This window comes from Camelina sativa, chromosome 4 (genome assembly GCF_000633955.1).
Source record: "Camelina sativa cultivar DH55 chromosome 4, Cs, whole genome shotgun sequence".
Taxonomy (NCBI): domain Eukaryota; kingdom Viridiplantae; phylum Streptophyta; class Magnoliopsida; order Brassicales; family Brassicaceae; genus Camelina; species Camelina sativa.
Window position 1 is genome coordinate 2,434,468 of NC_025688.1, and position 25,463 is coordinate 2,459,930.

At 36.3% G+C, this 25,463-nt stretch overlaps 5 protein-coding genes, 1 long non-coding RNA gene and 1 pseudogene across 12 annotated transcripts in view; 3 read left to right on the forward strand and 4 right to left on the reverse strand.

Moving 5' to 3' along the window:
• LOC104779609 lies at nt 25-4,453 on the reverse strand (annotated as a pseudogene).
• LOC104779608 lies at nt 1,865-3,534 on the forward strand. Its single transcript, XR_766505.2, has 4 exons — nt 1,865-2,290; nt 2,444-2,504; nt 2,601-2,653; nt 2,819-3,534. It is a non-coding gene; the product is annotated as an uncharacterized LOC104779608 (long non-coding RNA).
• Nucleotides 5,377-8,553, reverse strand: LOC104779607 (probable LRR receptor-like serine/threonine-protein kinase At2g02780). The gene is made up of 7 exons (XM_010503980.2): nt 7,018-8,553; nt 6,807-6,928; nt 6,484-6,730; nt 6,211-6,404; nt 6,081-6,118; nt 5,886-6,000; nt 5,377-5,799 (listed from the first exon to the last, which is right to left on the reverse strand). The coding sequence occupies exons 1-7, from the start codon at nt 8,279-8,281 to the stop codon at nt 5,548-5,550; spliced, it is 2,232 nt and encodes a 743-aa protein (XP_010502282.1). The 5' UTR covers nt 8,282-8,553; the 3' UTR covers nt 5,377-5,547.
• On the forward strand, nt 11,568-15,622 carry LOC104779612 (protein IQ-DOMAIN 31). Of its 5 annotated transcripts, none has more exons than XM_019244456.1 (8): nt 11,568-11,734; nt 12,433-12,571; nt 12,667-12,936; nt 13,021-13,209; nt 13,299-13,379; nt 13,449-13,793; nt 14,459-15,227; nt 15,328-15,622. In XM_019244456.1, exons 2-8 carry the CDS (start codon nt 12,479-12,481, stop codon nt 15,357-15,359), a joined length of 1,779 nt encoding a protein of 592 aa, XP_019100001.1. In that variant the 5' UTR covers nt 11,568-11,734; nt 12,433-12,478; the 3' UTR covers nt 15,360-15,622. The 5 variants fall into 5 exon arrangements, with proteins under 5 accessions (XP_019100001.1, XP_010502285.1, XP_019100002.1 ...); XM_010503983.1 differs by lacking the exons at nt 13,299-13,379; nt 13,449-13,793 and adding exons at nt 13,835-13,874; nt 13,964-14,044 and having other exon boundaries at nt 13,021-13,169; nt 14,114-15,227; XM_019244457.1 differs by having other exon boundaries at nt 11,585-11,741.
• Nucleotides 15,848-18,277, reverse strand: LOC104779613 (protein kinase 2B, chloroplastic). Its single transcript, XM_010503989.2, has 6 exons — nt 18,015-18,277; nt 17,401-17,738; nt 17,161-17,296; nt 16,907-17,043; nt 16,681-16,804; nt 15,848-16,478 (listed from the first exon to the last, which is right to left on the reverse strand). The coding sequence occupies exons 1-6, from the start codon at nt 18,079-18,081 to the stop codon at nt 16,000-16,002; spliced, it is 1,281 nt and encodes a 426-aa protein (XP_010502291.1). The 5' UTR covers nt 18,082-18,277; the 3' UTR covers nt 15,848-15,999.
• On the forward strand, nt 20,452-24,352 carry LOC104779615 (UDP-galactose/UDP-glucose transporter 1-like). 2 transcript variants are annotated; one of them, XR_766506.2, is made up of 9 exons: nt 20,452-20,702; nt 21,020-21,117; nt 21,207-21,337; nt 21,432-21,462; nt 21,603-21,706; nt 21,781-21,817; nt 22,509-22,593; nt 22,680-23,533; nt 23,954-24,352. XR_766506.2 is itself a non-coding variant. In XM_010503991.2 (7 exons), exons 1-7 carry the CDS (start codon nt 20,599-20,601, stop codon nt 22,380-22,382), a joined length of 984 nt encoding a protein of 327 aa, XP_010502293.1. In that variant the 5' UTR covers nt 20,456-20,598; the 3' UTR covers nt 22,383-22,474. The 2 variants fall into 2 exon arrangements, 1 of the variants encoding a protein (XP_010502293.1); XM_010503991.2 differs by lacking the exons at nt 22,509-22,593; nt 22,680-23,533; nt 23,954-24,352 and adding an exon at nt 21,989-22,474 and having other exon boundaries at nt 20,456-20,702; nt 21,781-21,902.
• Nucleotides 23,557-25,463, reverse strand: part of LOC104779614 (transcription factor MYB36-like) — a 4,370-nt gene continuing 2,463 nt past the window's right edge. Inside the window, exons 10-11 of one of the 2 annotated variants that reach the window (XM_010503990.1) lie at nt 24,678-25,023; nt 23,557-24,590 (exon numbers count right to left, since the gene is read on the reverse strand). In XM_010503990.1, the coding sequence (XP_010502292.1) occupies nt 24,480-24,590; nt 24,678-25,023 (457 nt within the window). In that variant the 3' untranslated portion in view covers nt 23,557-24,479. The remainder of the gene's footprint in view (nt 24,591-24,677; nt 25,024-25,463) is intronic. The other variant, XM_019244460.1, reaches the window with a different exon arrangement.

Here is a 25,463-nt window from a genome sequence, read left to right on the forward strand (position 1 = left end):
TTGATATTTTGCTTGCATGGAATGTACTACAGAGGGATTTCTTGGAAAACAAAATGCTACATAAATCTGAAGGTTGAAGGCTGCACTACCTAAAGAAATTTGCTTTCAGAAATAAGTTCATCTTCTACAAATGGGATGGTTTTTCGAACAATTACCCTCAGAGGAGCTCCTGCAAGAAGGAAAAATATGTGATTAAGAAAGCACTAAATAAATGGATTGTTCAGTATCAAGAGCTATGTCAACTGAATCTGCACCTTCACTAGCTTGATCATCTTCAATACAGACTGCAGCATAATGAGAATCAGCCAACTCCAATAGGCCAAACTTCCAATCTCTGTTGCATTTCTTCGTCTCCTCCTATGAATTGACAGACAGTTCAGACGTCTAGAGAAATAAATCAAGCGTCCTATAATTCTATAGCTACTGTCTATTTATACACTATGCAGCAAAAACATTTTTTCGACGGCAATGAAAAAGATACTGCAAAGGGAATTTTCAGAAAGTTTACAACGCAACAACTAATCACATTTGATAAACACCCTATTCAATTCCAGAATGTGTGATTAAAAGTCTAAAAGAAACCTTGCAAAGATTGTAGCCTCCATTTGTTCCAGCCTTAGACTGGATTGTGAAGGTATTAAAAGGTGCAGCAGAGAAACCTTTTCCTAATGCTTTCACATATGCTTCCTGGAAACAGAACCATCACAACAGTTCTAAACTTTCGAGAAGAAACAATTTTCAGACTCTCAAGTATATATGTTGTCCGTATAAACTACCTTAAGAGTCCATAACTTAATAAATTCCTTTCGCTGAACTTCGGGGTCTGGTATAGTTGACAAAAACGTCACTTCATCAGTAGAGTAAAATCTCTCTGCTAATGTCAAGACATCATGTTTTATAGTTCTATCCTTATCTTCAAGATCGATACCAACCTACAGTCATAATAAACTGCAACTGCTCAAATCTTTAAAAAAAAAAAGCATTGACAAAATGTATGTATTTGCCTGAATTAGAAGACTTACAGGAACATGTACAGACCCCACAGGCAACTAATGAATCTGTGTGGGAGATATTGAAATGCAATGGTGGGTCACTACAGTTCTTATAATTCTGCCAATCTACCTGTAAAAAAAGTTAAACAAGAAAAAATGAAATTTTGGCCTTAAGCCAAGACTATTATTAGTCTAGTATACAATCCCAAACAACTGTCTCACCTCAGGCTTCCCATACATATTCTTCTTGAACATCAAGATCCGAGGATCGACCCCATTGTTTATTTGATCTAGAAATATGAAAGTTACAGTTAATGCTCAGCAAACTCGTAAAAATCTAGGATTTCTATAAGAAAAATTCAGTCTGCAGGTAACCACCACATGGTAATATAATAAGCTCACAGTTTCAGGTAATGCAATTTTACTGAATAAATCTTTTAAAGATTAAGTTTCTTTCAAACTAAGTTTTACAATTAATCATAACCCTAAGAGACTACCTAACAACATCATACAGAAAGGCAGCTTAAGGAGACTAAGAAACTTAGGGGGGTGTATTGAACTTGATATTTTAGGAGATTTTGGAGTATTCTGAAATCCTCTGTTATTTAATTGATGATTTTTTAAAATCATCTGAAATCCTATGTTATTGAATATGAAATTTATAAAAATCATTTAAAATCTCTTGTTATTCAATCAATAATTTATAAATCTCACCTCAAATCTACTGTTATTCAAAAAATCACAACCTTTTTATAAAAATCTAATGAATGTGATTTTAGGAGACTTTTCTAACATTTCTAGTTAAGAAATATGGCTTACAAAATCCCACCTTAAAAGGTGAAATTTTGAAAAAAAAAAAAAAAATCTTTTAAAAAGAGTTCGACATCTACAGCAACTCGCTTTCTCTCTCTCTTTTCTCTCTTTGATCATAAAAATCCTAAAACTTTCGTTGAAGTGAATAATAACAAGTTTCTGCGGTCAGTTTTTTTTAATTACTGATGTGCTGGGAAACACACAAAAAAAAAATATTTCTTGGATTATCTATGATCATAGGTAAGAGTTGTCGGAGTCGAAACTTTGATCGGATGATCGTCTCTACCATCGCTCTCCATGTCTCCGCTCACCATAAACTTCTCTCCTGGCAATAATAATCCCCTTTATCATCTCAAGATTTTCAATTTCATGTTACAGACCCCCTAATCACTTAGCAGGTTTGAGATAATTGAAAAGTTGGATTCAATTTTCTTTACTTTCAGGAGCCAGTGAAGCAACATGATGAAAACCCAGTTATTATACAGGTATTTTTGATTTTGCAAACTCTGTTTATAATTATATCAGAAAACCCAAAAAAAAAAAACTGCAGACTTGTTTCCTCATGAATTTGCTTATGATATGAAATTGAAGTTTCGTTTGAGGTGATTAGAATGCAGTTTGCTTTTGTGTGGATATAGATTACATTGGAACAACTCATCATGGACCAATAACTAACAACGCAACGATATTAGGAGATTGGTAAAAGCTCTCTGCTTTGTTTCTTTTGTCTGAATTGAAAAGCTCTATGCTTTCTTTAAAAACTCTGATTAGTCATTGCTTATTGTGTATATGTAGGTAGTACAGAGGAATACTGGAAGAGAGAAGAGGCAGCTCAAGTCATCGCTCTTGTAAGTGTAAAAAGTTTGTTACAATAAGGTCATTGTTCTTGTTTCTTTTTGGTTCATGTGGATTATAATACCTCTTTGGGGTTTTAAAGCTTATAGTCATCATTATGTTTACCAAGAATGATTAGCAAAATTTTTGGTAAATAGCAATTGTGTTTGGTGATTCAGTTAATGTGGGAAGGAATTGGGCTAGGAGGTGGTGATGAACAGCTCCTCGAAGGTGATTATGGCAGCTACAATGGTCAAGGTAGTAAGCTTAGTCAAGGTTTTAAGCTTAGTCATCTCCACCACAAGTAACGAACCTTCGCCATTACCATCATCAAACATCGATTCTTTATCCAATCCTCTCTACACAAGTGTTTTTCAAACTCCAAACAAAACCCATTTTCACCATGAACCATCTTTACAAGCTTCTCTTGATCTGATTCAAGAAACCATGGCTTCTTCTGTTGATAACTTTATCTACATATCAAACCCAAATTACTCAAACGAAGCTACAAGTAAACAAACCACACCTTTGAAACACCTCAGTCTTCACCGTCACGGCTTGAAGATGATGAAGACGACGACGATATAACCAAAGAAGATCCAACACCAACATTGTCTCCAATGAAGGATCTGCCTGAAAAGTCATGCTCCGTTTCACTAAAAGCTAAGTTTGAGAGCTGCAGTTCTTCATATGAGATTAGTTCTTCATATGAGATTAATCTTTTTATGAACCTCACTTTTTGGTTAACTGTGACAGCTCTTCATTCTTCTGAAATGCATATCATTTTGGGCTTTTTATTTGTGTTGTAGTTGCTCCACCAACGATTGGAAAAAGAACATGACCAATGTCTATTTTTCTTCTTAAATTAATCATAGTATGAAAGAAGATTAGGTAAATAATCAACAACATTCCAAGTTGCTCTTTTTTTCTTCTTTCTAAATATTAAAATCACTTAAAATTCAATAATCAAATCTCAACAAATCTCAAAACCCAAATCTCACCAAATCCTAAAATCTCAAATTTAATAACCAAATTTCCTAAAATTACACTCAAATCTCTCAAAATTCTAAAATATTAAAATCTCAGTAAATCTCCTAAAATATCAAGTTCAATACACCCCCCTTAATCTTCAAGAAACAAAGCCTAATAGGAAACTCCAGTGCCTAATGATTGATACTAGATGTGAAGACATACATCTTGCAATGGTGGTCCGAACCAAAGTGCGGGCAAGCAAAGCATTCTTCTGAAGCTTATCGCCTCGCATCTGAAGAACTTCATCATTCTCAGGTGGTGACAGAAGTTGAGAGTATTGTTTTAGAAGAGATGTACTCTTCACTTCATCTGGCATAACATACCATAGATGAGTCTCCCTACATGTAAAGAATAAGAACACAATCAATATAAAACTGACAAAGGTAAGCTTCAACACTAAATACCAAAATCATATCAGCCCATTTGGATCAATACATAAAAACATCAGAGAAGCCTAAAAAGTCAAGCTTTTTATTGCATTCCAGCTCAAAGTCAAGCTTTTTATTGCATTCCAGCTCTGAAACTTATGAAAACAGAATACTCGTTAACATACGCAATGAACTACTCACATCCGAGATGGAAGTTGCAGGGGAACCAGTTTAGGCAATTCGATTGAGAAGCTTCGCTGCATTTGCGACATGATACTGGTTCTCATCAGATATAAGTAAGTACCAGAACTGAGCTCCAATTTACCCCGATCCGTTGATCGGAAGTTGCTCCGGTGAGGAAATAACGGCGGCGGCAACGATTTGCAGCAGACGGAGGAGAAGAATCATATTATTATTGTAAACCTGTTTGGTTGTACGTATAAGTCTATTCCCTTATTAGTTTTGCGTAATTTGGGCCAGCCAGCTAGGCCCATATAAGATAATAGAACTATGTACGTACATGCGTTTAACAAAACAAGTCATCACCGTCGGTGGTTCTCGACGCCATGGAACGGTGCGTCTCGTCTGAGAGTGCTTCCGCATATCAGAGGAAAATTGCGAGGCTGAGCTCTTTGTTCTGACTTCTATGATCTCAATCTGCTGCTATAAAAATGTGCTTTCTTCGAGTATGCACGCAAGGTGTTCGACAAAAACCCTCAATCACGTACGCTTTGATATCGTCTATCTGATTCTAGTGGAAGTCAATGTTATTGTAGCAAAAAGCTTAGTCCGCCATGATAGGTTGCTATGGGATACATGGAATGGGTGAGACGGGGCTTAATCTTTTCAATGATATGATAAAAAGGCGGCGTAAGACCCCCCTGGGATGTTGTTTGTGATGGTTTTATTTACGTGAAGCCATTAAAAGCCTAGAAGTCATGAGGAAACAGAGGAAAATTTTATAGAATGCTGGCTGAGTGAAAGACTTTTGTAATGGTGACTGTGGGAATTAACATGGAGTGTGATAGAGGCAGAAAGGTTTTGAGAAGTAGATGTGAGCATAGTAAGAGGTTAGCAGTAGCTTTTGGGATCAGTATTCCAGGCACAGAGGTTCTTGTCTGATAAAGAACCTGAGGTTGTCGATCAAAGATGGACTGCAGACTAGCAATCATATTATTGTGGTAGCATTTGTCTTCAGAAAACATTAAGCCTCCTCTCTTTTGCTCCACCCACTCTCTATGTCTTTGTGTGTTTTTTTTCAAACTCTGTGATCTGTTGCTTTTGGATGTTTCTATGTATTTTTGTAACCACATTCATCTTCCTCATTAGTATATATATTTCAGTTCGATCATTCCGCAGATGTATTGCTGTTTATTTGATACAACAGATTGGGTACTAAGTAAGCTAATAGAAGACATTACAGGTAATCTATGAAACTACATATTGACTCTTCACTGTTTCTACAGTTTTTTACTGTTTTTTTTTGAACCATTTTCTTGAGGATTTTGTCATTCATATATTGCCTTCATGGATGATTCATGATTCCCGCTGCTTGGTCTCCATCCTTGCTGCACTTGAATTGTATACTGCAGATTCCATACAACATCTTCTATCGAAGGCCGCTTTGTCTGATCTTCACAAAGACAGTTGATAGCAAACTCTACTGTCGTCCTCAACGACTCATAAGCATATGATCCTTTAACAGATGGATCTGCTAAGCTGCTCAGTACCGATGGTTCATCTCTCAAACCATTCTCCAGCTGCAAGAAAATAACATTGAGGTCAAATTCATAGACCATGCTGGATTAACTAAGATGAAAAAGGTTCTGACTGAAACAGAACAGACCTGAAGCTTCAAACTTCCCATCTCTGAAGATCCTGAAACTACTACTTTGCCTGTGATGATCTGTAGTAGTATCACTCCAAACTGGTACACATCTTCTTTCTCTCTATCTTCGTTACTGCACACAATTCACTAACAAGTTTCAGAATATTTATGGGAGAGAACACATTTTATTTATATCTTTAGAGATACAACAACCTCCGAGGATTTTTGGCTTGAGGACTCTCTTCTCCAACCTATAAATGCCATGAAATTTTCTTAGATTGGTCAATTAAAAGAAGAAGAAAGATATTTAGGAATTTAATTGAATTAGTCAAAGAATTAATACCTTGGTTGGTAAAGGAATAGTATAGCCACTGATTTTTACAGTAAGTGTTTCATCAAGCATGATATTCTCTATCTTCAAATTGTTCCCAAAGATCCCTGGTGCTACTCCCATGTGCAAGAACTGTATCCCTCGAGCCACTCCTATGGCTATCGCCATTCTCTGAGGCCATTTCAGTACTTCTTTCTTCCTACAGTCTGATTACAAAAATTCCCATAATGAATAACCATTTGAATCTATTCTGAATATATTTTCTGTTTCTTTTCAGGTTATTACTTGTGAGAAAGTCCCTCAATGATCCACTAGAGATGTATTCTTGGACGACAAAGATGGTGTGTCCAGAGTGTTGATTGTGGTCTTGGTTACTAGCGATGCAGTGTCCAAGAACGCTAACCAAATGCATATGCCTTAGCTTTGATAAAACTTCCATCTGTTGAGCTAAGCTTTGTGGCAAACTCTTCTGCTTCAGCTTGATACATTGCACTGTCACTGGTATGCCTTCTCTTAGACAACCTGTGTAACGCTGTTCGGATACTATACATATTAATTAATCAGGTTCATCATCAGAGTCTCAAGTCATGCATGTTTTTGTTTTTTACCTGTTCTGCGAACAGGCTTGCTGCATCAAAGTCGTTAGTTGCTTCTTCCAATTCCTCCAAGGAGAAAACACGGTACGGCGGCAGACCAATCACTGCAGATCTCATTGTATGTGGTACACGTTCTACACTCAGAAAGAAACTGTTAATGGTTTTTCCTAGAGAAAGACTCACTTTCAATATTACAAAGTAAATAATAAGAGTCATTGTTTACTTGAATCTGGTAATGACTTAGAGCTGGTGGTTGTTGTACTGCAAACTGAGACTTTATCAGAGGCATGTCTCTCGTTGTTGTTGTTGGTTACTTCAGAACGATTTTCTTCTGATCTTGATCTTCTTCTTTTCAGGGCAATCAAAATCAACAGAACCAAAATTGCTGCAAGGATGACCGCACTGATGATTATTAAAATCACTAACCCGAGTTTGATTCTTGTAGAATCTTTCTCTTGAACCTTGGGGACAGGTTTCACGGCTATTGCTTTGCTTGCTTGGTTTTGACAGAAAGAAAGCGGACGCTGATACTTCGCATTAGGAGTGCCAGTCAAAGACAAGCAATTGAATGAGAAAAGCACTGTCTGATTCCTGAAACTCTTTGAAGAGTAGCAAGTAGGAAGCTTTCCGGTTAGGAGATTGTGAGAAACGTCAAAAGTTCTAATCTTTGAGGAGCTGCAAGAGAAATATGGAATTGACCCGCTTAACATATTCTGATCCAAACTGAGAATATGAAGAGAAGGAAGCGAAAACAGAAACTCTGGAATCGACCCGGTGAATTGGTTGGAAGAAAGGTCTAAACTTTGAAGCTCAATCAACTTCTTGATCTGTTCTGGAATCATGGATCTAAAGGAGTTGTTCTTCAATGAAACAGTGACAAGCTTACTTGGGAGTGAAGGAACTGCAGGCCCGAGTTTATTACCTCCCAGTTCCAGCTCTTGAAGATTCGACAACCCTCTGAGATCATCAGAGACAAACCCCCAGAACATATTGTCTGTTAAAACAAGGCTTCTCAGTTTCTTCAAAGACGCAATCTCTTCCGGGATCTTCCCGGAGATGAAATTGGAGCTGAGATTCAAAGATTCGAGAGAAGGTGATAACTTGGTGATGATTTTAGGAGAGAGAGAACCAGAAATCCCGAGTGAGGTAAGAGACAAAGTCTTTAAGCTTGAGAGCTGTGTAAGCAGAGTGAATAGTTTATGAAAACTTCCAGAGAGCTTACTGGTTCTGTTCCCGGTGATACTTAACTCTGTTACGTGACCTTTGAAGCAGACGATTCTGAAGGAATGAGAATGACGAATGCGGCAGAAGTTGGTCGTATCGGTCCATGATTGAAGAATATGTGGATACTGTAGTTGCTTCTGGATTTCAAGAAGAGTTTTTGATTCACTACTTGAAGCTAGCTGAGACTCGGATAGTACATGGGTTTGAAGAAGAAGAAAGAAGAAAATGAATGAAAATACATGGATTTGAAGACACTTCTGCATTTTCTTGGGAAAATTTACAGTGAATTAAAGATGTGTTTTTGGATTTAGAGATTGAAAATTTTCATTTCTTTCAGTGGAACAGAGACAGATCTATTAGAAAATTGAATGAAAACTTTTGGATCAAGTGATGGAGTATAAATTTTTGGGTCAAATGTATAAAGTTTCCTGAAGATTTACGTGTGAAAATTAAAAGAAAGAGTGAAGAAAAAAAGCCGATTAAGGTGGAGGCAATAAATGCCATCTTTCATTTCATAAACTTTTATAATACTTTTGTGGTTTGGTTGTTTGTTCATTACTGCACATTGCACAACCTAAGTTTGACAGACTGTTTTTTAATGAATCCAAGAAGATGAAACTTTTGTATTATTTAACAATAACAACTTCTATTCCACATGATATTTTGATCTAATTATTTGTTTCTAATTTAACTCAACTTGTCTAATTATGAATTCAGAAGACTTAGCAAAATGTCAAAAAAAAAGTTGATACTAAAGACTTTCGCATGTTATGATTTGGAACCTTAATCAAATGTTTGTTTTAGTATTTTTGTTCATGTGATAAGTACTAATAACTCAAATGGTTCATTAGTTCACAGCTAATAAGACTTAGACATTCAACAGTTAAACACTCTAATAATGATTCTTTCTTTGTTCATTTTCGTACATAGAATGATTAAACACGTGCTTTTGTTTTGTTAATATAAAACATCTGCATTTGGATTATAACATCTATAGTTAATTTTGATCGAGATGTTTTTGTAACTTGTCGGTGAGAATGAGATTAAGAGATGTGTGTCGTGTTGTGTCCTTGAGAAAACGAAGCCATTACGTTTTGTGTCTTATCTTTTAAAAGTGTGTTAGAGATTCTACCAAATGTCGAGCTGTTTCTTTGTGTTCTGATGAACTGTTCATTTAACTTTCTCTCTTTTTTTTTTGGGTACAATTTCTACTTTTATTAATGATAGTGTGAAAAAAAATTATGGATTACATATACATACGATGAAGCACATGCAATGGGCTTGGAAGTTGGAATAATCGTCACTGGGAAAGTTTCATTTAATATTTTCCACAACAGCCATTCATTTTTTTATTGATAAAAATATATATATTTTATATTCTTTTCTGAAATCCAGGTCTTTAATTTTATTATGGGCTTTTACGCTATTCATAGTAACATTTTGCCTGTCTATATTGTAATACATTTAGGCCCAAAAATATTTGTTGCAAGTAATACAAAAAACAAAAATTGCTTAGTATTGACTATTGAGGACATATCTTTATGTATACTATGCTTATTCCTTGCAAATGTTAATCTGTGCAGGAACTAAGTTGATTTTCTGGTTGCAAGATTTGCTAATCTTCATGCTGTTTGTAAATTTCTGATCAATTTCTTTGCAAAGTGACGATTTTTTTTTTGCCATAATAATATTATTAACATTTAATTTTCTTCTAATTTATTACATGGAAAATAGTTCATTTTAATTTATTTGACTTGATAAGGAGGTAAACAATAAATTCTTTGTTTTTTAAGTTAAAGTAAAATAAAATAGACACCTAAACCAAAAAAAGCTGTGGCTATTTTTTCGTTAATCATCCAGGTATAATAAATGTAGCTCTTTCATTTAGATTTAGTCATTAATATCACATTTTTCTTCAATACCACTATTTTTAGTCAAGTTCATAATTTTCTTTACATTCTAGAATATAGAAAATAGAACAATGATGGCTAAAAGTAACCATATGAAATGCTAGCATGTCAAGATGTTCTTCCATGCTTTTTTCGTAGATCCAATAGAGGATGGCTTTCCAACCATTCAAACCATTCGAAAAAGAAAAGATGAAAGAATTAGATCATATTTTGTTTGAATTTTTATTTTAAAATTTAATATGTAAATTTAGTTTTTTCATGTCTAAATTTAATTTGGTAGCATTTGAAATATTTTGGTATGTGGAAAACTGAAAAATGAAGATTGTTCATGTTTTATGTCATTTACTTCCATAAAAAGAATTATGGTATAAACCAAGTTAAAAAAAAAAATTGTTTGTACGGCCATAGAGAAATAGGATACCCAAATTAGAATACTTTTTGATGAACATCGATTTGATTTTCTTTTTTTGGCTTTCTATTAGAGTTTTAGAACCATATTCATGAGATTTTTTTATAGATAATTAATATGTGAACTTGTTATAGTCAAATTTATTTAGATATTTAGGATTTTATATTATTTTCTGAACTACTTTTGCTTAAGCCAAAACTTTGGATTAGTACAGCCGAATGAATATAAACTTTTCGGATCCTAAAACTTTAATTAGACATCATAACAAAAATTTATGTTAAGAATTTGATTAGTAAATTTTTTCGTTCTTTTCTTTAAGATTTTATAATACATATATGTAGACAATCATAAGACATTTAAATCTTCTTTTTAGGTTTAGCTGCTTCAAGATCAAGGATTGTTGGAAATTGTACAAGGATTTTATATTATTTTCTGAACTACTTTTGCTTAAACCAAAACTTTGGATTAGTACAGCCGAATGAATATAAACTTTTCGGATCCTAAAACTTTAATTAGACATCATAACAAAAATTTATGTTAAGAATTTGATTAGTAAATTTTTTCGTTCTTCTTCTTTAATATTTTATAATACATATACGTAGACAATCATAAGACATTTAGATCTTCTTTTTAGGTTTAGCTGCTTCAAGATCAAGGGTTGTTGGAAATTGTACAAAAATTGTGAAATATTTTCAGTTGATGATAGTAATAAGTCATTACTCAAATGGTTAAAAAAGTATTAGTTTATATAGCTAAACCATATGACATTCTGATTATGACTCCTTAACATTCTAATAAATTAATTCGAATTAGGATGGTGGGTGACAAAACGATACTATTTACTAGATAATGTCATTACTAGATGATATTCCGACGTAATAATTCATTATTAACTACAAAAACAAAAACAAAAACAAAATGAAATTATTCTCTCTTTTTTTTTTAATGTCAGAAAAAGGAGCAAGATAGACACACGTAATTAACAAACATTTAATGCCTTTCAAAATTATAATTAGCGGATTAACCACTTCGATAATGACAACATTAATTCTCGATTAGAAAAGCCATTAATCCAACTAGCAATCCAACTTAAAAAAAAAAAGGAAGACATGTCAGTAAAATCCAAATACAGTCTACAACTCCAAAATTGGGCTCATACCACAAATAGGCCCACTAATAAACCCATTATCAAAAAGTCAATAAAACACAGTCGTTTCAGACCTTTATGGTGCCCATCTCTCTTCTTTTGTTTCTCTCTCCCTCACATTACAAACGGTGGGAGTGTAATTTCTTACTGTAACCACTTTTTGGTTTTTTAGGTCACTGCTCCGACGAAGAGCCTCAAAAAGAAAACACACACACATTTTGAAGAACATAACAGTAGCCGTAACGATTCGGTACATTGTAAACTTCTACCTCAGATTTGACATTTTAAATTTCTTTTTCTTAATTACATTTTAGGAAAGAAACCCTCGCAAAAAAAAAAAAAAAGTTTCCGCTTTTGATTTCTTCTACGCATCAGATCTGAGTCTGACTACTCAAATCTTACTCCATCTTCTTCCACTCTTTGATTTTGCTTATAAAGTAACTCTCTTTTCGGTTTTGTATCTCTATTTTGTTCGGAAAAAAAACGGTCTTTTGAGTTTTTTTTTCCTCTGGTTTGTTTATATGAAATTTAGGTTTTTTTTGGGTGTTTTTTCCCGCTAAATCTACATGGGTTGTGGTTTGTAATCGTCAAAATCTCTGCTTTTTTTGTTCACTTTTGTTGATGGGTCTATGTGTTCCTTTGGCTTTCTTTACTTTTCTTTCGTCTCACTCTTTTGTTTTATGCTTTAATCACTGTACAGTTGATTTCTGTGTTCGTCTTGTTTCGAACTGTTAGGGTTAATATCTCTCTCTATGTCACTCTCTGATTGATGTCTTGTGTGTGTTTCTAGGGTTTCTGTTTCGAGATTTTTGATTATTTGTTATATGTTTCAGGTTAAAGTAAAATTGATGGTTCTCTAGCTTATGCTATTGTAAATTTCGTAGGACTTTGTTTGTTTTGACCTGGCGTGTGGGCTTATACAAACAAATTGTGTTTTTGTATATGCAGGTTTCTGTTTTTGTAGGAAGTTTTCTAATTGTAGCCATTAAAAAAGATGGGAAAGACTCCAAGTCCTGGTAAATGGATCAAGTCTCTTCTTGGGAAGAAGTCATCCAAATCGAGTTTGGAGAAAGGAGGCGAAAAATTGGTAAGCATGTAGTGAAAGTTTGTGTTTTTTTTTTGTTTTTCCGATGGGAACATTAAATGGTGAGTAATTATAACCATTGTTTCATATTTTGGAAGAGATCTGCAAAGAAAGAAGAGCTTGTAGTGAGGGTGAAGGATAATAATGTCTCAAAGCTACCTACCGAACCCCCTGTAATTACATCAGAAGAAGTTGCAGCTACTCAAACTGTAGTAGTTCCTGATGTTGTAATCCCTGAGAAGCAGCCAAGTGGAGACATTGAAGGCGATGAGGCATCGAATGTGAATCTTGAGTCAGGGAATGACTCTGAAGAAGTGAAGCTTGAAGAAGCTGCGACAAAGGTTCAAGCTGTTGTTAGAGCTCATCAGGTGAATTATTATTATTTATTCTATATCTATTGAGTTTCCAGGTCTTATTTTGCTCATACTTTGTTGTTTTCTTAACTCGTGAAGGCCCGTGAAGAGTTTCAGAATCTCAAAAGTATCATAAGGGTGCAAGCAGTTATCCGTGGTCACTTAGTTAGAAGACAAGCTGTTGCTACTTACTCGTGCATTTGGGGAATTGTGAAGTTGCAAGCGCTTGTTCGCGGGAAGAAAGCTAGATCCTCAGAAACCGCGGCTGAAGTTCAGAAAACAAATACGGTATTCAAATTTCTGTTAGTTTAGAGATTCCACTTTGAAAACTGTTACTCGATTCTGCTTTCAAAACTGAAATATCCTTTGTCTATTAGGAAACCGAGAATTCTGAAACTTTGCAAGGAACCACATACAGTTGGATGGAGACTCCCACAAAGCTCTCCATGATTGATAAGGTAACATCAACATGTTGCTATGTGATTCTGTGACAGGCTCATAATTATTTGTTTCCGTGACGTTTCCAGATTTTGGTTTCATCACCAACGACATTGCCTCTGAAGATCCAGTATAGTCCTGAGGATCCTAACTCAGGCAAGGTGTGGCTTGAACGCTGGACACAATTGCAGGTTTGGGCTCCTGGTCCACTGGTGGTTAAAAATCTGATACCAAAATCTCAGACAAAGAAGCGAAGTTTTCAAGCAGTTGAAACGGAAAAGGGAAAACTTAAGAGAGGTGTGAGGAAACCATCGGGTGCTTTAGTTACTGGAAATAGCTCCAGTAACCGTTCTACAGCTGAAAACGAAAAGCCTAAGCGAACTGTGAGGAAGGCTTCCACACTTGGTAAAGAACTTTCGAAAATCGAGAATGACNTTGTGAAGTTGCAAGCGCTTGTTCGCGGGAAGAAAGCTAGATCCTCAGAAACCGCGGCTGAAGTTCAGAAAACAAATACGGTATTCAAATTTCTGTTAGTTTAGAGATTCCACTTTGAAAACTGTTACTCGATTCTGCTTTCAAAACTGAAATATCCTTTGTCTATTAGGAAACCGAGAATTCTGAAACTTTGCAAGGAACCACATACAGTTGGATGGAGACTCCCACAAAGCTCTCCATGATTGATAAGGTAACATCAACATGTTGCTATGTGATTCTGTGACAGGCTCATAATTATTTGTTTCCGTGACGTTTCCAGATTTTGGTTTCATCACCAACGACATTGCCTCTGAAGATCCAGTATAGTCCTGAGGATCCTAACTCAGGCAAGGTGTGGCTTGAACGCTGGACACAATTGCAGGTTTGGGCTCCTGGTCCACTGGTGGTTAAAAATCTGATACCAAAATCTCAGACAAAGAAGCGAAGTTTTCAAGCAGTTGAAACGGAAAAGGGAAAACTTAAGAGAGGTGTGAGGAAACCATCGGGTGCTTTAGTTACTGGAAATAGCTCCAGTAACCGTTCTACAGCTGAAAACGAAAAGCCTAAGCGAACTGTGAGGAAGGCTTCCACACTTGGTAAAGAACTTTCGAAAATCGAGAATGATAAGTCTAAGCAGAGTTCAAGAAAAAGTACTAGCGCCATAAAGGAAGGGTCTTCAGTGGAGGTTAAAGATGAGAAGCCTAGAATTAGTCTAAAAAAGGCTTCTCATTCGAACGGGATAGAGAAAGCTACCCGCAAATCTGCTGAGAAGAAGAAAGAGGTCGCAGATTCAGTGGGGAAAGAATTGTCTGTTGATAAGGTTTCAGCTTCTGTAGTTGATGCTCCCGAAGATGAAAAGATTAATAATCTTATCCCCGAAACAGTATCGAAAGAGTCTGATCTCGAGAAAGAAGACAAATCACCAGTTCTGAATAACCCGGAGCAAGAGGAACTCAAGACTGCTGAGAGAGATGATAAAGCTGAAGATGAAATCCAAGAGCCAGACGTTCAGATAAGCTCTGAGAATGGAAATGTTGCTTCTGAGAACGGAAATGTTACTTCTGAGAACATAAAGCCAAGCGATAGACGAGCTTCGTTGCCTGCAAAGATTGAGAATCATCATCAAGACGATGGGCTTACACAGAGTGGGCGTAAAATTCCAAGCTATATGGCTCCAACTGCATCTGCAAAGGCAAGAATAAGAGGACAAGGTTCTCCGAGAATCGCTCAAGAGAAGCCTGAGAAAAACGGGACAACACGGCGCCACTCTCTTCCTCCCGCAGCCAATGGTAAGCTGAATACAATGTCTCCAAGAGCTCACAGACTTCTCATAGCTTCAGCTAAAGGATCAATGAACAGTGACAGATCGTTTTCGTCTTCCAAGGACATTGGTGGTAAGAGGTTTTAAAGCTATATGCCTAATTTTTAGCCTTTACAAGTTTACACTAATATATCTACATCCTTTTTAACACATTGCGTTATTGTTTACTTCAGACAAGTCGACGAAAGCTGAGTGGAAACGGTGAAAGCTCTGAAACCTTTTTGAGACAAAAGAGAATTCAATCATAGAGGCATGCTCATCATCTTACACTGTTGAACAGAGCTCTGAAACCTTTTTAATCACTTTTAACTGTTTCTTTATTATGATTGTGTGTTTTGGTTTGGTTTGGTTTTGATTTGGTGTGTTGAGTCTTCTGACATGTTGTCTTCAGTTTACTTTCAGATGCTTTGTCTTCACAAACAAAATAGGGTTTGAGTAAATAGTTTCTTTAAAAATTGTCTCTAATCATTTGCAGTTGTTGAATTTTGCATTTCAGATTTAACTCGGAGCAAACCAAATTTTTTATAACATTGAGACAAGAATGAAACTTTGGTCCGTTCTAGATAAACCACATTGTACACACACAGCAGCATAAAGACACAAGATAGATCAATAGACCCCTCGATAGACAAATCATCTGCTAGGTTTAGCTCAAGTAAGACTGCGATCTGGAATTGTATAAAGAGAACAATCAAGTTTTGTAAAGTTTCCCCGTTGAGTAAATATTCAAATCAAAATCTATAAACTGAGGCAAGAATGAAACTTTCGTCCGTTGCACGTAAGACATTTTACACACAGAGCAGCATACAACAGACAAAGACAAAGGCAAACTATTACAGTGAATCCTATCTTACACGAGGAGAGTGATTGTGTGGAGGCAAAGGAGAAGCACCAGGAGTTATGTGTAAGAGAGGCCGATCATAACTATGCCTCCTTGGAGATTTTTGTACAACAGATCCATTACTACCTCTCGGAGAATCAAGCTGAGCTTGTCTGGTTCCAACTCCGGTTCCAGGTTTCGTTGATTCAAGCTGATCTAATTTAGCCAAAACTTCTGACATTTTCGGTCTGAGCTTTGCGTCGGGGTTCAAGCATTGCAATGCCAGACTAGCAGCTGTGTATGCTCCTTTTTGAGGATACTGACCGCCTAATCTCGTATCCATTATTCTAAAGAGCTTTCGCTTATCGCCAAGATACGGTGTTGCCCAGTCAACTAGACTCTGTTCCATTCCCACTTTTGATTTGTCCACCGCTCTTCGTCCTGAGAGTAATTCCAGTAGTACCACACCGAAACTGTATACGTCGCTCTTAGCTGTTAATCGACCTGTGGATAAAAATCAAATTTGAGCTTAAGAATTTTTGGACGTGAAGTGTATTAGTTGCGAAGGGGAAAGCTTTTTAGTAAAGTGCTAATGGTTTTTAAAGCAAAGGTCTAAAGCTTGAGTAGCAAAGGCTAGTGTTTTTAAAGCAAAGGCTAATTGTTTTTTAAGAGAGTAGCTTTTGAAGGTAAGGCCAAAGTTTCTCACCTGTGGCTACATATTCAGGGGCGGCATACCCGTGAGTACCCATAACTTGTGTGGACACATGAGTCTTGTCACCGGTAGGACCTGCTTTAGCTAAACCGAAATCTGAAAGTTTAGAGTTGAACTCCTGCGGTTGAGATCGATACAGAAGTTGGTTAGAAATGAAGTAAAATCCCTAGAATAAGGTGTTGAAGAGAGGCTACTAATCAGGTTTCTCGGGGATTATTACAGCGTCGAGTAGAATGTTAGCAGCTTTAAAGTCTCTGTATATCACTTGTGATTTTGCGTCATGAAGAAAAGTAAGCCCCTTGGCTGCTCCTATTGCAACTTTCATCCTTATTGCCCACGTAAGTGGCTGAGCCCCACCTGCAAGATCAAAAAAAAAAAGCATTTGACAAGGATTACAAAACAAAGTATAAAGAAGATAAAGATGTGTTGATTCTGAAAAGGATTTGCTTTGGTAAATCACAGGTTTTAACATACGTCTAAAAAGATGGTTCTCCAAGCTTCCTTTTGGCATGAACTCATATACTAGTAACCTGTTTTCTCCCTCTACACAATACCCAACTAGTTTGACAAGATTTGGGTGACTAAGCTGACCAAGATAGTTCACTTCAGTCTGAAACCAAACAAAATCCAAAAAGATATGTCACCTAACAATATTAATAACACCAATCACATGACAAAAACCAAATAAGAGAAGGAAGGAAAAAAACGACTTACCAACCACTCCTTATGACCTTGAAAGCCTTCAGTTTTAAGCTTCTTAACAGCAACAACGATCCCAGAACCCGGTTTTGAAGCGGTTAAAGTTGTTCCATCAATCCATCCTTTAAACACATAACCAAAACCTCCTTCACCTAAAAGACTATCAGGTCGAAAGTTCCTAGTAGCGTTCTTGAGCTCGTTAAAGGTGAAAGCTTTAAGATTTGGTGATGACAAAATCTCTCCTTCAGTTCTTGGTGTAGGCAAAGACTCAACACTGCTGTAAGAATTTATGCTTAAGCTTGAAGGAACTGTGGAACGACTTGTCTTGCTAGAAACTCTTGAGCTCGACGAAACTACAAATAGATCCAAATAAAATATCTAAAAAGTCAGACTTTAAAACAAAAGATCATTACTTAAAATTTCCAATTCAATTTGCACATTAAGAGAGTAACACATGGATTCAAAACACCAGTCTGATCCAACATTTAACCCCCAAACCAAAATCATCATATACAGAGATGGGTAACTCGAAAGGTTTGATTTTTGAAGAACACCATATAGCAGAAACAATCGAAATTGGATAAAAGAAGAAACTTTTTTGTAAGAAGTATGGAGAAAAAAGAAATTACCAGAATTAGCATGAGGACTGTGGCTGCTACTATCCACTTTAGCTGATGAGTCTAAGCAATTACCCATTTTTTTCCTTCGAGACAGATTCAAAAGAACAAAAAGCTGATTTGTAATAATGATCAACTAAATTATCCAGAAGAGATGATTTGGAGAAAAACCAAAATGAGAGAAGAAGAAGGAGAAGGAGAAGGAGAAGGAGGAGGAACGTGAGAGAGAGATGTAAAGAATCACAGAGAAGCACAGCACACCATACATACAATAGTCGCGGTGGTGGGGGGGAATTTGGAGTAAATGATGATTCTGCCCTTGTTTTTGTTTGCTTTTGTTCTACGTGGTCCGTTGTTTTATGTAAATGACTATAATACCCTTGCTTTCGGCGAATCTTTATGGCATCAAAGAAGGGATAGTTTCGTAAAGATCTGGACCATCTGGGCTACATCTTTGCTTGCGTCAGCAAATCCACGTCAGATTTTGTTTTCTTAAAGCCTTTTTTTTTTGGTGTTACATTCAACTTTAAGCAAAAGCAAAAACTTTTAAAGTTGCATCAAATCTAAAGATTAAATTTGGTAAAAAGATTCCAATAAATTTTTAGATGATAATGTGAAGATTTTATTTATTAATTTATACAAATTGGGGTACAGGAGTTTAAGTACTGTTTAATGGAAATGAGGGTGGTTAAGTAGTAATAACACGCTTTTGGAATATATTTTTAAATTTCAAGTGTATCGTTAACTTTATTGATTCCATGCATTGACCCCAAACAAATATTTTTCAAGTCTATTCACATTACGTTTGACCGACACATCTAAGAGCTTTTTTTTTTGGTCATACTGTTTTACACTCTGACACGTGGGGACGATCTTCGCAAAAACCATTCGTACAATTGTAAAACTGTGAAACATTTTTTTTTTTTTTTAAGAAGATATATGGAATATTGTAGAGGAATCACTAAACGAATCATCAAATTAATTATAAAGTGTATATTTTCGATCACAACAATAAACTTTACTTTTTCTCGAAAACGTGTAATATGCAAATTTTATATGATGATTGAATATACAAAACATATGTAGTTCAAAACCTTTAAACTACAAATCATAATATAGTCATCACAATCTTGAGTTTACTTTTTAGTGATGACATTTACGGTTGTTACCGTTGTACCGCTCAGATTACCATAATTGTATGATATTGATGTCCAGATCGGTCTAATTAGAGTATTCTAGTTCGGTGTTTTGAGGGTCGAAGTTCTCTTTATTATATGAAAAAAGGTCGGATTATAATCGATAAAGACGAACTAGAAAATAACAAAAAAGGAAACAATTGGCGAACTGCGAGCTCGTCAAGTCTATACTTCGAGAATCAATTCTCTCGTATCAATTCCCTCTCCGTTTTTTTGTCCTTTGGCCGTATGCTGTACAATTACTATTTATAGGTTACTGTGTCGGTTCGTCATCCGAAAAGACCAAAATAACCCTCGCGGCCTATTAATTCATTTGGGCTTTTTCTGGATTGGACCTATTATTGGGGTAAAATCCACCCCTAATATATGACATCTCTTTTTGTCGGCAATTTAATAGCATTAAAAGTCCAAATTTTATAATATCCGTATTTTGCAACTTGATATAACATATCACCCGGTGACTTTGTTGTATAAAAAATATCCTAAGGTTTAAAAGACGATGCATGTGAATGGAATTAGTAACACGACAAAATGAGGCATGTTAATTATCTGTTGACTAATATCAAAACCTTCTAGTATATATATTTGTCAACCATTTTATCCATATCCATTAAGCCATCCATGATAATATTTATGGCACAAAAAAGTACCATACAGTTTTATAAATTATATTTTGAGTGCATATTATTTTAGTAGCTATCATATTTAATGCTTTCAACCTTCTTTTAATCTTTTCTTTTGTCAACAATATTATCTCATTTTTGCCTTTACACAAAAGTGTATATCTTATCATCTTTGATTTTTATAAAATAAACTCGATATAATATTTAATCAAATATTCATAAGTTGAAACTTGAAAATACAAATTTTTATTCAGTTTGTCCCCTGAATAATTCATATGAAAGCACTTAAATAGTGATTAGTATAATGTAAAAATGATTAAACAAAAAAAAAAACTCCATCTAAATCAACGATTAAAGACCCTTTATGATGCTGTGAGACAGACTACTTTTTGGTCAACTTCAAGGCACCAATCGAAACTTCCAGCATGTTGCAGCCTATACTAACCATCGTGTGGTTTTCACAATAATAAAACGGCGTGTAGTTTCTCTTTCTATCTCAGACACGGAAACAATTTCACGAGCTGCACTCCAAAACTACACACGCGTCACTACCAACCAATCAGAAACGTTATATGAGATAATCAGTCCAGTGTTTAGCTTCCACGTGGAACATCGACGCTATTTTCGCGCCTTTGTAACACAACAAACCTCGTCTTCCCAAAATTCCAAAGCAGAACAATTTTAATTTGCGATTCTCTGATTCGATCGGTTAAATTCGAATCGAAGGCGGCGCAGGAGGATTTATCGGCGGTGTTAGTGGACGCTGCCGGAGCGGCGATGGAGGTTCATGGCTCTGGATTCCGTCGAATTCTGCTGTTGGCGTTGTGTATCTCAGGGATCTGGTCCGCTTACATCTACCAAGGCGTTCTTCAGGAGACTCTGTAAGTAAATTGTTAGGTTGAATCGATTCTCGTCTTCTTCGTTGCTCGATTCAGCTTATTGTTACGAAATTGTTGCTAATTTGAGAACCTTAAGTTAGTTAGTCTACATAGCGAGTCACATGATTCGTCTGCAATTCGAATTCTGTGGTTCGTGTTGCTATAGACATAGCTACCGGAACTTGTTATTGAACGCTCTTACGTCTAGCATTATTACTCTTGTGGAGGAACGTTTCTAAAATTTGTAGGGACACATCTAGAAGAACTTGTTGTTGGTCCATCATGGACTGACTAAAGAAACTTTTCTGGTATTTGATTAGGTCCACGAAGAGATTTGGTCCTGATGAGAAGAGGTTCGAGAACCTTGCATTCTTGAACTTGGCTCAGAGTGTTGTCTGCTTGGTCTGGTCTTATATAAGTGAGCACTTTTTCTAGTTCCATCTCCATTGCCTTATCATTGAATACAGACAAGTGTTGCTTGAATGTCTGTTATCTGATTATGTCCAGTGATCAAGCTCTGGTCAAACGCTGGTAACGGTGGAGCACCATGGTGGACGTACTGGAGTGCTGGCATTACTAATACAATTGGTCCTGCCATGGGTATTGAAGCCTTGAAGTATATTAGTTATCCAGCTCAGGTAACTTTTTACATGATCATTTATACTCAGATTATGGTTTTAAACTATTTATTTGGTAAACCGATGGGTTGAATTCTGATCTTACTTACTACAGGTCCTGGCAAAATCGTCAAAAATGATTCCAGGTAAGGTATCTCTATCTATGTTGAGATTCTATTTTATAATCCGTTAATTTCTCAATTACATGATCATGGAACTCTGTTTCTTACATACTTGTTCTTCAGATCTTGCTTATCTTACTCATGCTTTTATTTTCGTGATGCAGTTATGCTGATGGGAACTTTGGTTTACGGAATAAGATACACTTTCCCTGAATACATTTGCAGTTTTCTTGTCGCGGGAGGAGTATCAGTCTTTGCTCTTCTTAAGGTATGCCAATCTGCTCATTCAAATACTATGAACAGGGCATATTAATCAAGATTCTGATTTGGATTTTTTTTCAGACAAGCTCAAAGACAATTAGCAAGCTAGCACATCCAAATGCTCCCCTCGGCTATGCACTTTGCTCCTTGAATCTCGCCTTCGACGGATTCACAAACGCCACCCAAGACTCCATTGCCTCCAGGTATGCATCGATCTGACATTGCATCAGGACATTGAACTAATAATCTGCCATCTTCTATCAAATCACCACACAATGAAACTTTACAGGTACCCAAAAACCGAAGCGTGGGACATAATGCTGGGAATGAACTTATGGGGCACAATATACAACTTGATCTACATGTTTGGATTGCCACAAGGGATTGGATTTGAAGCAATTCAGTTCTGTAAGCTACATCCAGAAGCGGCATGGGACATTCTAAAGTATTGTCTATGCGGTGCCGTGGGACAAAACTTCATCTTCATGACAATAAGTAACTTCGGGTCGCTAGCTAACACGACCATAACCACGACCAGGAAGTTTGTTAGTATTGTTGTGTCATCAGTAATGAGCGGGAATCCATTGGATAGACAAATGAGAGATCGGTTGTTATCTCTTCTACTCATTGGGGATAGAAGATATGACAAAGGTTTGCAAGCCTGGTTCTCCTCTCGTTCCTGATCCTCACTTAGGTTTTTTAACCATAACACTTTTCAACCAAATGTTGTCCAAGTTGTAGAAAGGTTATTTTCATTTTGAATATAAAATTTAACATTACATTAAAGAAAAAGAAAAAAACGNATCCAAATGCTCCCCTCGGCTATGCACTTTGCTCCTTGAATCTCGCCTTCGACGGATTCACAAACGCCACCCAAGACTCCATTGCCTCCAGGTATGCATCGATCTGACATTGCATCAGGACATTGAACTAATAATCTGCCATCTTCTATCAAATCACCACACAATGAAACTTTACAGGTACCCAAAAACCGAAGCGTGGGACATAATGCTGGGAATGAACTTATGGGGCACAATATACAACTTGATCTACATGTTTGGATTGCCACAAGGGATTGGATTTGAAGCAATTCAGTTCTGTAAGCTACATCCAGAAGCGGCATGGGACATTCTAAAGTATTGTCTATGCGGTGCCGTGGGACAAAACTTCATCTTCATGACAATAAGTAACTTCGGGTCGCTAGCTAACACGACCATAACCACGACCAGGAAGTTTGTTAGTATTGTTGTGTCATCAGTAATGAGCGGGAATCCATTGGATAGACAAATGAGAGATCGGTTGTTATCTCTTCTACTCATTGGGGATAGAAGATATGACAAAGGTTTGCAAGCCTGGTTCTCCTCTCGTTCCTGATCCTCACTTAGGTTTTTTAACCATAACACTTTTCAACCAAATGTTGTCCAAGTTGTAGAAAGGTTATTTTCATTTTGAATATAAAATTTAACATTACATTAAAGAAAAAGAAAAAAACGAATCCAGCTTAGATCACTGGTTTTAGCGGTTTAGTAAGAATTTGGTTTTGATGAAACCCGGTCTACAAAATAATTATAAAGTTGGATCGACCGGTATGGTTAGAACAGTAACAGAGGAAATGGAGGTTGAAAAATTCAAATTAAAAACAAAAGGTAGGAAAGAAAGTGATGATTACGTTTTTGTCTTCCACTAACCAACACTTAAAAACACCTCCCATTTTTATAGAGAAGCAGATCCAGATCCAACTAAGTATAGACCTCTTCAGTCTTCTTCATTTGAGTTGTTTTACTTCTGCAACTATAATCACAGACGAAGGAGAAGATGGTCTTGAAAAATATAGGTACGTTTATAATAATGAAACACTATAATTCACACCAAAATCAATTCATTTCCACTCATATTATAATCTCTTTACAAAATCACATGATTCTTCTGAGAAGGGAACAATATGGGAAAGGATTTTATGACAAACAAACATTTTTTTTTAATAAAAAAATCTTGTTCTTCTCACACCTATGAGAAGTTGCACTACAAAAAGAAGCTCAAAAGGAAAATTTCTTCCTTGTTTTGCTTCTCTGTTTAGCTCCAAAACCAAATTGAAAATCTTTGTTCTTTCTTTTTTTCTTCTGTGTATTTTCATTACTGTGTATATAGAAAGGCGACATGCCTCTCTCTGAAGTCGTTTTTTTCTTCTTCTTTGTTTCCTTTTAGTTTACACTCTGAAACAAAAACTCTATTTTTTTTTATGTAAACAATATAGGTTCTGTACAGAGAAATCAAGAAAACAACAAATCAAGAATTCATGGGGGAAGACAAACCCGGATTATGTATCCTGGGTTTGACCCTTGAAGACGGGTGGGACAAACGAAAGAATATTTTTCTTAGACACACAAATCATGACTGGAAAAGAAAAACTCATACTATTAAAGCCATTTTTTTATGAAATGGCTTTGAGGGTATGATGATGAAAAGAAAATTGGGAATCCTGAGTATCTGAGAGAGAAACTCAGTTTCTGAGAAGGGGGGTCTAGACTTAGAAATGTTACCTTTAACATTCTAGGATTCTAGATTATGAACACTGAGAGAGGAAGGTAGAAAAAAATGCAGATCATGGCACGCCCGCTTCACTAAAACTTTTCAGGCCTATATGGCTGCAAATCTATGAAGAAGAAGAAAATCTAAGCAAAAAAGAGGGATGAAAATGCAAGTTATGTCGACCTCCATGAGGACATAACTGCGGGATTTTTTTCCTGGTTTAGAAGGTTTGGTTTGGTGTTTGGTCTGGTTCACAAGCTATCGAGAAGGACTCTTTTGCAAGGAGGTGGTTGTGAAGGATTAGCACTTGGACATGGACATGGGGACTCGACACCAAGTGTTTTTAGCAGAAAGTTCCTCTCCTGCAGAAACAGATCCATCAGGTTTCTTTTTTTTTTTTTTAATAAAAATTCTACCAGAAACTTGTTAACAGTGTGCAGCAAGCTTACACTTTCAGAGAATTGTGGGCTTGGAATGCCTGCTGCTAGAGATCTGAAAAATGGAGTGACTTGAACTGGGGAGTGAAACTCTTCGTCACCCGACATGGGCACAATCTCATTAGGGTTCTTTAGGACATCCTGACATGTTGTGAGTAGATCCACATGTTCCACAGTTATTACATCAGGCACAATCTCTTCAGCTTGTGGTAACTGCCCGTCATTTTGTTTCTGCGATGATGTTGTCTGAGTATCAGACACGGGTTGATGGGTTTTATCACCACAAGGATGAGGAGGCATTACGGTTGATCCTGAGCTATATTCAGAGCTTGCTGGTGAATCATGGAGATCAGGTTGCCTATATAAGTGATGACATTAATGGCTGTTAGATGATCAGAAACCACAAGGTAAAACCACAATCATTCATATATTATAATAAAAGTAATTTTTGACTATCATGACATTAATGGCTGTTAGATGAACCTCCAAGATGTTTGACTATCTTCATTACTAATCCTCAAGTCCTCATCAAGACCTTTGAATTCCTCGAGTTGGAAATCTATATCTGGGATTCCATATCTGAATAAATCATTTTCTTTGCTTTTATTCAAGAAATCCTGTAGGACCTGGAAACATTAGGAACAAGAGAGATTGCTTTTGTTATTAGAAAGCTCACAAAGGATCGTGCAACATTATGTTCAAGTTACAGAACAAAATGAGTCGAGAATCACAGGCATTGTTTACCTTCCAGGCATTTTCCATGCTTTGATCTGTGTTGTCTGCATTAACTTTCTGTGC

Coding starts and splice junctions, on each gene's coding strand:
- LOC104779615 (XM_010503991.2), top strand. CDS start 20,599: ATGGAGGTTCATGGCTCTGGATTCCGTCGAATTCTGCTGTTGGCGTTG. Junction 20,703..21,019: donor GGCGTTCTTCAGGAGACTCT/GTAAGTAAATTG, acceptor GTATTTGATTAG/GTCCACGAAGAGATTTGGTC. Junction 21,118..21,206: donor CTTGGTCTGGTCTTATATAA/GTGAGCACTTTT, acceptor GATTATGTCCAG/TGATCAAGCTCTGGTCAAAC.
- LOC104779612 (XM_019244456.1), top strand. CDS start 12,479: ATGGGAAAGACTCCAAGTCCTGGTAAATGGATCAAGTCTCTTCTTGGG. Junction 12,937..13,020: donor CTGTTGTTAGAGCTCATCAG/GTGAATTATTAT, acceptor TAACTCGTGAAG/GCCCGTGAAGAGTTTCAGAA. Junction 13,210..13,298: donor AAGTTCAGAAAACAAATACG/GTATTCAAATTT, acceptor TTTGTCTATTAG/GAAACCGAGAATTCTGAAAC.
- LOC104779613 (XM_010503989.2), bottom strand. CDS start 18,081: ATGGGTAATTGCTTAGACTCATCAGCTAAAGTGGATAGTAGCAGCCAC. Junction 17,297..17,400: donor AAGGTCATAAGGAGTGGTTG/GTAAGTCGTTTT, acceptor GTTTGGTTTCAG/ACTGAAGTGAACTATCTTGG. Junction 17,044..17,160: donor GGAGAACCATCTTTTTAGAC/GTATGTTAAAAC, acceptor TTGATCTTGCAG/GTGGGGCTCAGCCACTTACG.
- LOC104779607 (XM_010503980.2), bottom strand. CDS start 8,281: ATGCAGAAGTGTCTTCAAATCCATGTATTTTCATTCATTTTCTTCTTT. Junction 6,731..6,806: donor CAAGCCTGTTCGCAGAACAG/GTAAAAAACAAA, acceptor GTATCCGAACAG/CGTTACACAGGTTGTCTAAG. Junction 5,800..5,885: donor TGGGAAGTTTGAAGCTTCAG/GTCTGTTCTGTT, acceptor ATTTTCTTGCAG/CTGGAGAATGGTTTGAGAGA.